This window comes from Anomaloglossus baeobatrachus, chromosome 3 (assembly GCF_048569485.1).
Source record: "Anomaloglossus baeobatrachus isolate aAnoBae1 chromosome 3, aAnoBae1.hap1, whole genome shotgun sequence".
Taxonomy (NCBI): domain Eukaryota; kingdom Metazoa; phylum Chordata; class Amphibia; order Anura; family Aromobatidae; genus Anomaloglossus; species Anomaloglossus baeobatrachus.
Genome location: NC_134355.1, coordinates 7,922,335 through 7,936,743, shown reverse-complemented (window position 1 = coordinate 7,936,743; position 14,409 = coordinate 7,922,335). Strand labels below are relative to the sequence as shown.

The 14,409-nt window shown below is 61.7% G+C and overlaps 1 protein-coding gene across 2 annotated transcripts; it reads left to right on the top strand.

Annotated features, from left to right (window-relative positions):
* The first annotated feature begins 3,608 nt into the window (after positions 1-3,608).
* CCDC167 (coiled-coil domain containing 167) lies at positions 3,609-13,762 on the top strand. 2 transcript variants are annotated; one of them, XM_075337915.1, is made up of 4 exons: positions 3,609-3,799; positions 9,695-9,789; positions 12,502-12,554; positions 13,345-13,762. In XM_075337915.1, the coding sequence occupies exons 1-4, from the start codon at positions 3,611-3,613 to the stop codon at positions 13,446-13,448; spliced, it is 441 nt and encodes a 146-aa protein (XP_075194030.1). In that variant the 5' UTR covers positions 3,609-3,610; the 3' UTR covers positions 13,449-13,762. The 2 variants fall into 2 exon arrangements, with proteins under 2 accessions (XP_075194030.1, XP_075194029.1); XM_075337914.1 differs by having other exon boundaries at positions 3,659-3,799; positions 13,342-13,762.
* Positions 13,763-14,409: the final 647 nt, after the last annotated feature.

The following is a 14,409-nucleotide window of genomic DNA, read 5'->3' as shown; positions in this document are numbered from 1 at the left end:
ACACCTTGCACCACACCCACCAGGCACACCACTGGACGGCTTGAGCGGAGCAGAGTCACCCACCTGGGGGTCAGGGAGGGGAGATGAGTAGTGTAGAGGAGTAGAAGTGAAGAAGTGAGGTAGGCCTCGAGCTGAGAGGAGCTCGCAGGAGAAGCTGTCTAGGTTGCAGACGGTGGTCTGGACCTAGAGGAGTCAGACTCCCGGTCACAGGGGATTGAGGCTAGGTGCCTGGACCTGTCAAGGAGGACTGTCAGCACCCTGGTCCTATCACCGGTCTGGGGCCGAAGGCACGGCGGGGTACACGGACCCTAGGTTGGGGAGATTCTTCAGGCAACCCGGCAATTAACCTGCGGAGAACGGAGCCTTTATGGACTGCTCCCACCAGCTCTAGAATCGGGGCACTAGTGCAACGAGGGGGATAGGGCCTTCCACACAAGAAGCCCACTAAAATCCCAAGCGTGAGCTCCTGAGAGCAGGCTCCCACACTTAACCACAGTGGGGAGCGGGGCCCGGCAAGTTTCAGACTACTGAGCCACTACGGTGAATTTAAACTTTGTGCCAGGAGGCAGGTCACAGATCACCAGGCAGCACTGCAGGGGACGGGACCCGGACGAGCTTCCCTTTGAGAGGCAGCAGTGTCCAGAGATTTGGTTTACACAGTTGTCAGAGTCTGTCTATTAACTGAGTGAGTACCTGAGTGATTCTCACCCTTCGCAGTACCCAACAGCATCATCCAGAGTCCCGTGGCCTTCCCCTACCCATGGAGGGCGACGACACCTTGCTGCCCCACTCCATCGACCCGGGTACTCCCTGTTACTGTACACCACGGGTGGCGTCACAAACTATATACCAAATCCCCTGTAAATATCCCCCTTTTCACTTAGAGTGTGGATCCAGGCCCCCGGGTCCGGAGACCCTCGAGCCACGAATAGTTACCTCCCCCGGACTTGAGCGGTTCGATCTGCTGCAGGGGCGGCACATCTTACTTCACCAGTAGCAATGATTGGAACTCCAGGATGCTATACTCTACCGCAGAAAACAACACCCCAAGGAGACGGAGGTGAGGTGGCAGGTGGTTCTCCTGAAGGACTTGGTGAAAGAAATCGTCAAACAGGTTCATGAGTTTGGAGCCCGCTTCGGTGAAGTAAAAACTTACCAGTGGTCACAGCGGCATGTTTACTACCCCAGGCTGGAGTCTGTCATAGAAGAAGGCTGTTGGCAATGCCGAGTGTGTGATTTTGTCAAGAGTGCCAACCACATAGCACCCGTCCAGTCCATCCAGACGAAGGAACCGTTGGAAGTTTTGATGATCCACTACCGCCTCATGGGACATTTGGCTCAGGGGGCCACAGTACTGATTAGTCATGATGGACATTTCTCCAAGTTTGCGGTGGTCACGCCTACTAGAGATCAGACCACTGAATGAGCCGCATGAGCCATTTGTCCAGACTTCATTCGAGTGTATGGGTATCTGAAGCGGATTAATTCTGATCAAGGCGCATGTTTCCAGGGCAAGGTGATGGAGGAGGTGAATCGTCAGTATGGTATTGAGCGGTCTCGGACCACTCCTTATCATCCCCAGGGCAACGGAGCATGCGAGCCCTTCAATCGAACTCCAGATGTGGAGAACCTTGGAGGAAGATAAGAAGCTTCGCTGGCCGGATTACTTGTCGGAATTGGTGTGGGCCTATAACAATTGGGTCCACTCTGCTACGGGATATAGCCTCTATCTGCTGTTGTTCAGGAGAACTGGACGTGAGGTCTTTGAACTGAATCCAGATCAGCCAGAAGACCTAGCTGAACAGGCAGCCACCTCATGGTGAAAGAATGGCGCCAACATTTACATACTATCCGACGGTTAGGTGGGCAACAACTGCAAAAGGAGGTGTACAGTGGTCGCAGTTCAGTGCAGAAGGTCCCACTCCAGCCAGGGGATTGGGTGCTGGTACGAGAGAAATGCCCTAAGTGCAAGCGGAGTGAGAGATGGGAAGTCCAACCTTACACGGTGCCGGAACGAGTGAACGCCAATGGTCCCATCTACAAGGTTCAAACTGAGGACAGGCGCCTGGTCCCTGTGCCCTTCACAGGAACATGCTGAGGCCGTGTTGATCTGAAACTCCCGCGACCATGCCAGTCCCTGAGGTGCCAGCCCCTACTCCAGAAACCGTGCCACCTGTCTATGATGGCGATGAAGACTGGTGGTTTGCCCCAAGTGCAATTGAGAGTTCTCCACCTGTGACAACACTGGCGATGCGGCAGCTGAACCACTACCACCAAGCCAGGAAGAAGAGCAGACAAATCTTCCACAGGATCCTTTGTTAAGTATTTCTCCAGAAGATACCCAAGTGGGAGATCCCAAAGGTCTACTGCAGGGGTTCCACCAGTTAGATATGTGGACCAGTTTATTAGTGTCGCTATTGCGCGCTTTGGTGTTATACTGTGGGGCTGATGAAGATGATTAGAGAACACTTGTTGAGGGTTGGAGAACCTGGAAGAGCGGAAATCCCGTGAAGGGCTAGTATATTCACATCGTCATGGCCAAGGACGGCCATCATTAAGAAGGGAGGCATGTAGGGGGTGTAACCCCTACGAGAGACTTTGTTATACTGGGGGAACTTTAATGGAACATGGTTCCCTCAGCTGAGAACAATGGACTGGCCTACGCCTCCCCTCTGTGTGTATATTTTTGGATCTGCCCAGCAGGAAAAGTGCGGGACAAGGAGTAAGTGAGAGATATTGGTGAGTGCCGGGACATTCCCTGAGAAGAGGACCAGAGAGTCGGTACCCGACCCCGTAGAAGACGTCATCTGGATGAACCCAGCTACCCTGTTACCCGAGGGAAGAAGAGCCTCCTCCGTCCGTCCCAAGAGAAGTTCGTACTGACGGGCTGTGTATTCCTGGCTTACAGATAGTGACGTGAGTTTGGTGTTAATCATGATTAAGCGATTATATAAATTGCGAAACGCGCGTCGGAGTTTGTTTTTTGGATAATCCCTTTGGTACTTTGGGGTCTACCATTTGGACAAAAGTTTTTGCACCTTCTAGCACTTTTTATTGGTATTATGCATTCTGAACTCCCCAGGTTTCCTCATACATGTGGCTATCACTCCAATTGTAAGGGCATTACTAACTATAGGAGATGCAGACAGTGTGTGACGCCGCGGTGTCCGCCCCAAGCACATGTCCCATGCATTGTATGTCTATGTAATGCTTTGTGATTGTCCTGGGCATTTTGTCTCCAATAAACGTATCTTTCATCTGACCTTTGACCTCCAGTTTATGGCGTGGTCCTAACTGCAGCTGTTGGACATTGTTCACACTCATCTTCATGTAATTTTGCGCCTTTTGGACGTTTTGTGTTTGATATTCTTATTTTTGTTGTTAAATCTGTAGAAAACAATTATTTGTCAGCATTGTAAAAAAAAAAAGACTCAAACGGTGCAGAAAATAAAGACACAGTAGAAATCCCAGCAGCAGAGGAGGAGCCACTGTCCACAGCCCTACAGGTGCTGGGGGTTGTAGTTCCACGGCAGGAAGAGATCCGCCTCCGCCCTGAAGCATGATGGGACCTGTAGTCCTGCAGCACCAGGCACCGCTGCCCTCAGTAGACATGGCGGCCGCCGCTGATAGACTCACCAGACTGCCCTTCCCAAACATGGCGGCCGCGGCTTCAGGCTCCGCCCCCGCCCGGGTCAGAGATGGCGGCTCCTCTGCACCGTGTCATTACCTGGAGGGAGACGTGTCCGGGAAGCGCAGGATGACGAGAAAGAAGCGGGAGCGACTGAGCCTGGCCACGGAGGTGAGGAGTGCGGGGTGCACGACCTGTGATGTCATAATAGTAGAGACCCCCGAAGAGTGACGTCACAGAGTGCAGAAACATCCCAAAGGGGAGCTGTCCCTAGTAACCAGGCAGGTGCAATCCCCATAGCAACCAACCCGATTTTTTTAAGTGCATAGACTCGGTTACTGTGGACGAATCCGATAACTTGTCTCATTTACAATCTGGTCACCACAGACCCCGTCCAATGGTCCGCCCCGGCCCCGAGACCCCGTCCAATGGTCCGCCCCGGCCCCGAGACCCCGTCCAATGGTCCGCCCCGGCCCCGAGACCCCGTCCAATGGTCCGCCCCGGCCCCGAGACCCCGTCCAATGGTCCGCCCCGGCCCCGAGACCCCGTCCAATGGTCCGCCCCGGCCCCGAGACCCCGTCCAATGGTCCGCCCCGGCCCCGAGACCCCGTCCAATGGTCCGCCCCGGCCCCGAGACCCCGTCCAATGGTCCGCCCCGGCCCCGAGACCCCGTCCAATGGTCCGCCCCGGCCCCGAGACCCCGTCCAATGGTCCGCCCCGGCCCCGAGACCCCGTCCAATGGTCCGCCCCGGCCCCGAGACCCCGTCCAATGGTCCGCCCCGGCCCCGAGACCCCGTCCAATGGTCCGCCCCGGCCCCGAGACCCCGTCCAATGGTCCGCCCCGGCCCCGAGACCCCGTCCAATGGTCCGCCCCGGCCCCAAGACCCTATTACCTCAGACCCCGTACAATGAGCAACTGCTTGATCACCACAGACCCCACACAATGTGCCACCCCATGGTCACTATGTTCACCGTACAGGGAGCACCTCAGTCACCGCGGGCCCTGTGTGGGGAGGCGTCCCCCGGTCACCTGTGTGGGGAGGCGTCCCCCGGTCACCTGTGTGGGGAGGCGTCCCCCGGTCACCTGTGTGGGGAGGCGTCCCCCGGTCACCTGTGTGGGGAGGCGTCCCCCGGTCACCTGTGTGGGGAGGCGTCCCCCGGTCACCTGTGTGGGGAGGCGTCCCCCGGTCACCTGTGTGGGGAGGCGTCCCCCGGTCACCTGTGTGGGGAGGCGTCCCCCGGTCACCTGTGTGGGGAGGCGTCCCCCGGTCACCTGTGTGGGGAGGCGTCCCCCGGTCACCTGTGTGGGGAGGCGTCCCCCGGTCACCTGTGTGGGGAGGCGTCCCCCGGTCACCTGTGTGGGGAGGCGTCCCCCGGTCACCTGTGTGGGGAGGCGTCCCCCGGTCACCTGTGTGGGGAGGCGTCCCCCGGTCACCTGTGTGGGGAGGCGTCCCCCGGTCACCTGTGTGGGGAGGCGTCCCCCGGTCACCGCGGACCCTGTGTGGGGAGGCGTCCCCCGGTCACCGCGGACCCTGTGTGGGGAGGCGTCCCCCGGTCACCGCGGACCCTGTGTGGGGAGGCGTCCCCCGGTCACCGCGGACCCTGTGTGGGGAGGCGTCCCCCGGTCACCGCGGACCCTGTGTGGGGAGGCGTCCCCCGGTCACCGCGGACCCTGTGTGGGGAGGCGTCCCCCAGGTGGTGGCCGCAGGTGATAAAGGGAACCTGTCACCAGGATTTTTCCTTAACACCAAAACTAGCAAATAACTATGAAGAGCCGGTCTTCAGATGGTGACTTTTGTGAGTAGCCCCACACAAAAAAGCAGATCTGGAGTGGGTAAGGCAGGAACCGCCTCATTGTGATTTCTGTGGAAAAGGTTTGGCTGTCATTATTCCGGTAAATGGGGTTTCTAGGTGTCACTACTGTGAAAGGAACGTGTGGCGGGTGTCCCTCTCTCTGACCCGTTGTGTGGCGGGTGTCCCTCTCTCGGACCCGTTGTGTGGCGGGTGTCCCTCTCTCGGACCCGTTGTGTGGCGGGCGACCCCCTCTCTCTGAGCCGTTGTGTGGCGGGCGACCCCCTCTCTCTGAGCCGTTGTGTGGCGGGCGACCCCCTCTCTCTGAGCCGTTGTGTGGCGGGCGACCCCCTCTCTCTGAGCCGTTGTGTGGCGGGCGACCCCCTCTCTGAGCCGTTGTGTGGCGGGCGACCCCCTCTCTCTGAGCCGTTGTGTGGCGGGCGACCCCCTCTCTCTGAGCCGTTGTGTGGCGGGCGACCCCCTCTCTCTGAGCCGTTGTGTGGCGGGCGACCCCCTCTCTCTGAGCCGTTGTGTGGCGGGCGACCCCCTCTCTCTGAGCCGTTGTGTGGCGGGCGACCCCCTCTCTCTGAGCCGTTGTGTGGCGGGCGACCCCCTCTCTCTGAGCCGTTGTGTGGCGGGCGACCCCCTCTCTCTGAGCCGTTGTGTGGCGGGCGACCCCCTCTCTCTGAGCCGTTGTGTGGCGGGCGACCCCCTCTCTCTGAGCCGTTGTGTGGCGGGCGACCCCCTCTCTCTGAGCCGTTGTGTGGCGGGCGACCCCCTCTCTCTGAGCCGTTGTGTGGCGGGCGACCCCCTCTCTCTGAGCCGTTGTGTGGCGGGCGACCCCCTCTCTCTGAGCCGTTGTGTGGCGGGCGACCCCCTCTCTCTGAGCCGTTGTGTGGCGGGCGACCCCCTCTCTCTGAGCCGTTGTGTGGCGGGCGACCCCCTCTCTCTGAGCCGTTGTGTGGCGGGCGACCCCCTCTCTCTGAGCCGTTGTGTGGCGGGCGACCCCCTCTCTCTGAGCCGTTGTGTGGCGGGCGACCCCCTCTCTCTGAGCCGTTGTGTGGCGGGCGACCCCCTCTCTCTGAGCCGTTGTGTGGCGGGCGACCCCCTCTCTCTGAGCCGTTGTGTGGCGGGCGACCCCCTCTCTCTGAGCCGTTGTGTGGCGGGCGACCCCCTCTCTCTGAGCCGTTGTGTGGCGGGCGACCCCCTCTCTCTGAGCCGTTGTGTGGCGGGCGACCCCCTCTCTCTGAGCCGTTGTGTGGCGGGCGACCCCCTCTCTCTGAGCCGTTGTGTGGCGGGCGACCCCCTCTCTCTGAGCCGTTGTGTGGCGGGCGACCCCCTCTCTCTGAGCCGTTGTGTGGCGGGCGACCCCCTCTCTCTGAGCCGTTGTGTGGCGGGCGACCCCCTCTCTCTGAGCCGTTGTGTGGCGGGCGACCCCCTCTCTCTGAGCCGTTGTGTGGCGGGCGACCCCCTCTCTCTGAGCCGTTGTGTGGCGGGCGACCCCCTCTCTCTGAGCCGTTGTGTGGCGGGCGACCCCCTCTCTCTGAGCCGTTGTGTGGCGGGCGACCCCCTCTCTCTGAGCCGTTGTGTGGCGGGCGACCCCCTCTCTCTGAGCCGTTGTGTGGCGGGCGACCCCCTCTCTCTGAGCCGTTGTGTGGCGGGCGACCCCCTCTCTCTGAGCCGTTGCGTGGCGGGCGACCCCCTCTCTCTGAGCCGTTGCGTGGCGGGCGACCCCCTCTCTCTGAGCCGTTGCGTGGCGGGCGACCCCCTCTCTCTGAGCCGTTGCGTGGCGGGCGACCCCCTCTCTCTGAGCCGTTGCGTGGCGGGCGACCCCCTCTCTCTGAGCCGTTGCGTGGCGGGCGACCCCCTCTCTCTGAGCCGTTGCGTGGCGGGCGACCCCCTCTCTCTGAGCCGTTGCGTGGCGGGCGACCCCCTCTCTCTGAGCCGTTGCGTGGCGGGCGACCCCCTCTCTCTGAGCCGTTGCGTGGCGGGCGACCCCCTCTCTCTGAGCCGTTGCGTGGCGGGCGACCCCCTCTCTCTGAGCCGTTGCGTGGCGGGCGACCCCCTCTCTCTGAGCCGTTGCGTGGCGGGCGACCCCCTCTCTCTGAGCCGTTGCGTGGCGGGCGACCCCCTCTCTCTGAGCCGTTGCGTGGCGGGCGACCCCCTCTCTCTGAGCCGTTGCGTGGCGGGCGACCCCCTCTCTCTGAGCCGTTGCGTGGCGGGCGACCCCCTCTCTCTGAGCCGTTGCGTGGCGGGCGACCCCCTCTCTCTGAGCCGTTGCGTGGCGGGCGACCCCCTCTCTCTGAGCCGTTGCGTGGCGGGCGACCCCCTCTCTCTGAGCCGTTGCGTGGCGGGCGACCCCCTCTCTCTGAGCCGTTGCGTGGCGGGCGACCCCCTCTCTCTGAGCCGTTGCGTGGCGGGCGACCCCCTCTCTCTGAGCCGTTGCGTGGCGGGCGACCCCCTCTCTCTGAGCCGTTGCGTGGCGGGCGACCCCCTCTCTCTGAGCCGTTGCGTGGCGGGCGACCCCCTCTCTCTGAGCCGTTGCGTGGCGGGCGACCCCCTCTCTCTGAGCCGTTGCGTGGCGGGCGACCCCCTCTCTCTGAGCCGTTGCGTGGCGGGCGACCCCCTCTCTCTGAGCCGTTGCGTGGCGGGCGACCCCCTCTCTCTGAGCCGTTGCGTGGCGGGCGACCCCCTCTCTCTGAGCCGTTGCGTGGCGGGCGACCCCCTCTCTCTGAGCCGTTGCGTGGCGGGCGACCCCCTCTCTCTGAGCCGTTGCGTGGCGGGCGACCCCCTCTCTCTGAGCCGTTGCGTGGCGGGCGACCCCCTCTCTCTGAGCCGTTGCGTGGCGGGCGACCCCCTCTCTCTGAGCCGTTGCGTGGCGGGCGACCCCCTCTCTCTGAGCCGTTGCGTGGCGGGCGACCCCCTCTCTCTGAGCCGTTGCGTGGCGGGCGACCCCCTCTCTCTGAGCCGTTGCGTGGCGGGCGACCCCCTCTCTCTGAGCCGTTGCGTGGCGGGCGACCCCCTCTCTCTGAGCCGTTGCGTGGCGGGCGACCCCCTCTCTCTGAGCCGTTGCGTGGCGGGCGACCCCCTCTCTCTGAGCCGTTGCGTGGCGGGCGACCCCCTCTCTCTGAGCCGTTGCGTGGCGGGCGACCCCCTCTCTCTGAGCCGTTGCGTGGCGGGCGACCCCCTCTCTCTGAGCCGTTGCGTGGCGGGCGACCCCCTCTCTCTGAGCCGTTGCGTGGCGGGCGACCCCCTCTCTCTGAGCCGTTGCGTGGCGGGCGACCCCCTCTCTCTGAGCCGTTGCGTGGCGGGCGACCCCCTCTCTCTGAGCCGTTGCGTGGCGGGCGACCCCCTCTCTCTGAGCCGTTGCGTGGCGGGCGACCCCCTCTCTCTGAGCCGTTGCGTGGCGGGCGACCCCCTCTCTCTGAGCCGTTGCGTGGCGGGCGACCCCCTCTCTCTGAGCCGTTGCGTGGCGGGCGACCCCCTCTCTCTGAGCCGTTGCGTGGCGGGCGACCCCCTCTCTCTGAGCCGTTGCGTGGCGGGCGACCCCCTCTCTCTGAGCCGTTGTGTGGCGGGCGACCCCCTCTCTCTGAGCCGTTGTGTGGCGGGCGACCCCCTCTCTCTGAGCCGTTGTGTGGCGGGCGACCCCCTCTCTCTGAGCCGTTGTGTGGCGGGCGACCCCCTCTCTCTGAGCCGTTGTGTGGCGGGCGACCCCCTCTCTCTGAGCCGTTGTGTGGCGGGCGACCCCCACTCTCTGAGCCGTTGTGTGGCGGGCGACCCCCCTCTCTCTGAGCCGTTGTGTGGCGGGCGACCCCCCTCTCTCTGAGCCGTTGTGTGGCGGGCGACCCCCCTCTCGGAGCCGTTGTGTGGCGGGCGTCCCCCCTCTCGGAGCCGTTGTGTGGCGGGCGTCCCCCTCTCGGAGCCGTTGTGTGGCGGGCGTCCCCCTCTCGGAGCCGTTGTGTGGCGGGCGTCCCCCTCTTGGAGCCGTTGTGTGGCGGGCGTCCCCCCTCTTGGAGCCGTTGTGTGGCGGGCGACCCCCCTCTTGGAGCCGTTGTGTGGCGGGCGATCCCCCCCCTCTGAGCCGAATATGGTTCTCAAGGTTTGAGAGGTTGGGGACCTCTGCTGTAGAGAAAGGTGCAGTGATGTAATCGCTCAGTGGTTGCGGCGGTGTCAGTGATGTAATCGCTCAGTGGTTGCGGCGGTGTCAGTGATGTAATCGCTCAGTGGTTGGAGTCACTGTTCATGATCTCATCACTCCGACTGCTTCTCATGCAGATAGATGGCGTGGAGGAGAAGCTGGAGACCTGCAGGGGCAATATGGAGGACATCGACTACAGACTGCGCAGAAATGAGCTGACGGAGGAGGGGAGGTGAGCGGAGGAGGGGGGAAGTGAGCGGGGGAAGGACGAGGGGAGGGGGAAAGTGAGCAGGGGAAGGAGGAGGTGAGGTGATTGAGAGAGGAGGGAAGAGAGCGGGGGGAGGAGGAGAGTGGAGTTGAGATGCGGAGGGAACAAGCTACGAGAAGGGAAGATGAGCAGGGAGGTTGTTAGTGAGGTCAGCAGGGGAGGGAGGTGAGCGGAGGAGAGGGAAGATGAGCGGGGAGGGAGGTTGTCGGTAAGGTGAGCAGGGGAAGGTCATTGGAGGAGGGAGGTTGTCGGGGAGGGGAGCGGTGGAGGGAAAGTAAGCTGGGAAGGGAGGAGGTTGAGTGGTGGGAGGGTGAAGGTGAGAGCATGGGAGAGAGGATAAGGAGGGGAAGAGGGAAGGTGAACAATGGGGGTAACCTAAGCGAGCAAAGGAATGTGAGCGAGGGAGGGAAAGGATGAGAGCGGGGGAAGAAGGAGAGGAGTGGGGGACGAGAGCAGGGAAGAGGTGAGCGGGGGAGGGAAAGGATGAGAGCGGGGGAGAAAGAAGGAGAGGAGTGGGGGACGAGAGCAGGGAAGAGGTGAGCGGGGGAGGGAAAGGATGAGAGCGGGGGAGAAAGAAGGAGAGGAGTGGGGGACGAGAGCAGGGAAGAGGTGAGCGGGGGAGGGAAAGGATGAGAGCGGGGGAGAAAGAAGGAGAGGAGTGGGGGACGAGAGCAGGGAAGAGGTGAGCGGGGGAGGGAAAGGATGAGAGCGGGGGAGAAAGAAGGAGAGGAGTGGGGGACGAGAGCAGGGAAGAGGTGAGCGGGGGAGGGAAAGGATGAGAGCGGGGGAGAAAGAAGGAGAGGAGTGGGGGACGAGAGCAGGGAAGAGGTGAGCGGGGGAGGGAAAGGATGAGAGCGGGGGAGAAAGAAGGAGAGGAGTGGGGGACGAGAGCAGGGAAGAGGTGAGCGGGGGAGGGAAAGGATGAGAGCGGGGGAGAAAGAAGGAGAGGAGTGGGGGACGAGAGCAGGGAAGAGGTGAGCGGGGGAGGGAAAGGATGAGAGCGGGGGAGAAAGAAGGAGAGGAGTGGGGGACGAGAGCAGGGAAGAGGTGAGCGGGGGAGGGAAAGGATGAGAGCGGGGGAGAAAGAAGGAGAGGAGTGGGGGACGAGAGCAGGGAAGAGGTGAGCGGGGGAGGGAAAGGATGAGAGCGGGGGAGAAAGAAGGAGAGGAGTGGGGGACGAGAGCAGGGAAGAGGTGAGCGGGGGAGGGAAAGGATGAGAGCGGGGGAGAAAGAAGGAGAGGAGTGGGGGACGAGAGCAGGGAAGAGGTGAGCGGGGGAGGGAAAGGATGAGAGCGGGGGAGAAAGAAGGAGAGGAGTGGGGGACGAGAGCAGGGAAGAGGTGAGCGGGGGAGGGAAAGGATGAGAGCGGGGGAGAAAGAAGGAGAGGAGTGGGGGACGAGAGCAGGGAAGAGGTGAGCGGGGGAGGGAAAGGATGAGAGCGGGGGAGGGGGAGAAAGAAGGAGAGGAGTGGGGGACGAGAGCAGGGAAGAGGTGAGCGGGGGAGGGAAAGGATGAGAGCGGGGGAGAAAGAAGGAGAGGAGTGGGGGACGAGAGCAGGGAAGAGGTGAGCGGGAGAGGGAAAGGATGAGAGCGGGGGAGAAAGAAGGAGAGGAGTGGGGGACGAGAGCAGGGAAGAGGTGAGCGGGAGAGGGAAAGGATGAGAGCGGGGGAGAAAGAAGGAGAGGAGTGGGGGACGAGAGCAGGGAAGAGGTGAGCGGGAGACGGAAAGGATGAGAGCGGGGGAGAAAGAAGGAGAGGAGTGGGGGACGAGAGCAGGGAAGAGGTGAGCGGGGGAGGGAAAGGATATGAGAGCGGGGGAGAAAGAAGGAGAGGAGTGGGGGACGAGAGCAGGGAAGAGGTGAGCGGGAGAGGGAAAGGATGAGAGCGGGGGAGAAAGAAGGAGAGGAGTGGGGGACGAGAGCAGGGAAGAGGTGAGCGGGGGAGGGAAAGGAGGAGTGGGGGACGAGAGCAGGGAAGAGGTGAGCGGGGGAGGGAAAGGGAAAGGATAAGAGCGGGGGAGGAAGGAGAGGAGTGGGGGACGAGAGCAGGGAAGAGGTGAGCGGGGGAGGGAAAGGATGAGAGCGGGGGAGAAAGAAGGAGAGGAGTGGGGGACGAGAGCAGGGAAGAGGTGAGCGGGGGAGGGAAAGGAGGAGTGGGGGACGAGAGCAGGGAAGAGGTGAGCGGGGGAGGGAAAGGATAAGAGCGGGGGAGGAAGGAGAGGAGTGGGGGACGAGAGCAGGGAAGAGGTGAGCGGGGAAGGGAAAGGATGAGAGCGGGGGAGAAAGGAGGAGAGGAGTGGGGGACGAGAGCAGGGAAGAGGTGAGCGGGGGAGGGAAAGGATAAGAGCGGGGGAGGAAGGAGAGGAGTGGGGGACAAGAGCAGGGAAGAGGTGAGCGGGGGAGGGAAAGGATGAGAGCGGGGGAGAAAGGAGGAGAGGAGTGGGGGACGAGAGCAGGGAAGAGGTGAGCGGGGGAGGGAGGTGAGTGTATGGAGATGTGGGGTATAGCGGAGCACTGCCCTCTCTCGCACTCAGTCCTCTGATACAATGCTCCTCTCCTGGTTATCTGGCGGTGTTATATTACCTCCAGGGGGCATTAGTTACCACAAGCAGCAGAAGTATTGGCGCCTTTGTATTCTTTTTCTTGCTGATTTGATGTCTTTTCTCATCTTTTTAAGGAAATTGTTAGAGAAGGAGAAGAACGCGCTAACCAATAAGATGTCTTATTACGGTATGCATATGAGGCGGGCATAACAGGACGGTATTGCAGGATGAGGGGGCCGGGCGCGGTATTACACTCTGCAGGATGAGGGGGCCGGGCGCGGTATTACACTCTGCAGGATGAGGGGGCCGGGCGCGGTATTACACTCTGCAGGATGAGGGGGCCGGGCGCGGTATTACACTCTGCAGGATGAGGGGGCCGGGCGCGGTATTACACTCTGCAGGATGAGGGGGCCGGGCGCGGTATTACACTCTGCAGGATGAGGGGGCCGGGCGCGGTATTACAGTCTGCAGGATGAGGGGGCCGGGCGCGGTATTACACTCTGCAGGATGAGGGGGCCGGGCGCGGTATTACACTCTGCAGGATGAGGGGGCCGGGCGCGGTATTACACTCTGCAGGATGAGGGGGCCGGGCGCGGTATTACACTCTGCAGGATGAGGGGGCCGGGCGCGGTATTACACTCTGCAGGATGAGGGGGCCGAGCGCGGTATTACACTCTGCAGGATGAGGGGGCCGGGCGTGGTATTACACTCTGCAGGATGAGGGGGCCGGCCGCAGCATTACACTCTGCAGGATGAGGGGGCCGGGCGCGGCACTACACTCTGCAGGATGAGGGGGCCGGGCGCGGCACTACACTCTGCAGGATGAGGGGGCCGGGCGCGGCATTACACTCTGCAGGATGAGGGGGCCGGGCGCGGTATTACACTCTGCAGGATTAGGGGGCCGGGCGCGGTATTACACTCTGCAGAAGGGATCAGGCGGTGCTTTCAGACTGACTCATAAGTTTTTGTTTCAGCAGAGAAGGAGCTGAAATCTCTACGACGTGAGAACCGTAAGAACGCCATGATGTCCTTCGCCCTCTTCTTCCTCCTCGTGCTGGTGTATTACTGCTGGACCATGTGACCGGCTCCGCGGAGGATGAACTGATGTCTCCGGGCTGACAGATGTGAATGTCTGGGACGAGGAGCAAATTCCAGGCTCCCCGCCACGTTCCGGTTCCGATCCCCTCCCCCCATATCCTCTACGAGGAGCCATGTTTAGCGGTGGTTTTGTGCAGTCACTGCAGCGACCTGGGACTTTGTTTTATCTGGAGAGCTGCACTCGCCAAAGCTGAGCCGCACACCGACGCTGCTGACAGCATTGCTACCAATGTGATGACGATGGAGAATGTGTCTTTTCATATATTTTGTATAAGAAAATAAAAAGTTGTTTTTCCACTTCCAGAGCTCCATCTGTCCGGTGTGGCGGGTGCAGGAGGCAGTCACTGTCCGCAGCGGCCGCCATCACCCGGTGCCAGAATGACAATTACCGGAGACTGTCACCGTACACTGCTTGTGATGCATCCCGTAATAACGCCCCGCGCTGCAGCTGGATAATGCGGCCCCCAATCGTCATTTGCAACTTCCTTTAGTCCAGTTTTTGGTGTTTATTTTTTTTACATATATACGTCAAATTCGCTGCCGACCTCTTTATATATGGATGTTTGTACTACAAGCTGTGACAACAAGATGATCGGACACGCAGCATCGTAGTCATGATACACGGACGTCCGGACACACGGAGCATCGCAACTGTGAGATAATGGCAATATAAAGGGGTCCCCGGGTGCAGCACAGGGCGACATCAGACACTGTGCACTATCCTACACAAGTGCAGTATAAGCCGGGGAATAGAAATTGTGCCGCTGCAGTTCCCTCATCCCACACCGGTGATCCGGAGCACAAAATGCAGTGCACAAAAAATGATTTTGGATACTTGCCGTAAAATCTGTCTTCATCAGGGATATATAAAATCATGTCTGCTCCCTGCAGATTATACCTCTCCTGCCAGCACCGGGCCTCCCAGTCAGTGAGCAAGCAGAAGG

Excerpts from the sequence above, each read along its gene's own strand:
- CCDC167 (XM_075337915.1), top strand. The coding sequence starts at position 3,611 with ATGGCGGCCGCCGCTGATAGACTCACCAGACTGCCCTTCCCAAACATG. Across the intron at positions 9,790-12,501 it reads GAGCTGACGGAGGAGGGGAG|GAAATTGTTAGAGAAGGAGA; the intron begins GTGAGCGGAGGA and ends CATCTTTTTAAG. Across the intron at positions 12,555-13,344 it reads CAATAAGATGTCTTATTACG|AGAAGGAGCTGAAATCTCTA; the intron begins GTATGCATATGA and ends TTGTTTCAGCAG.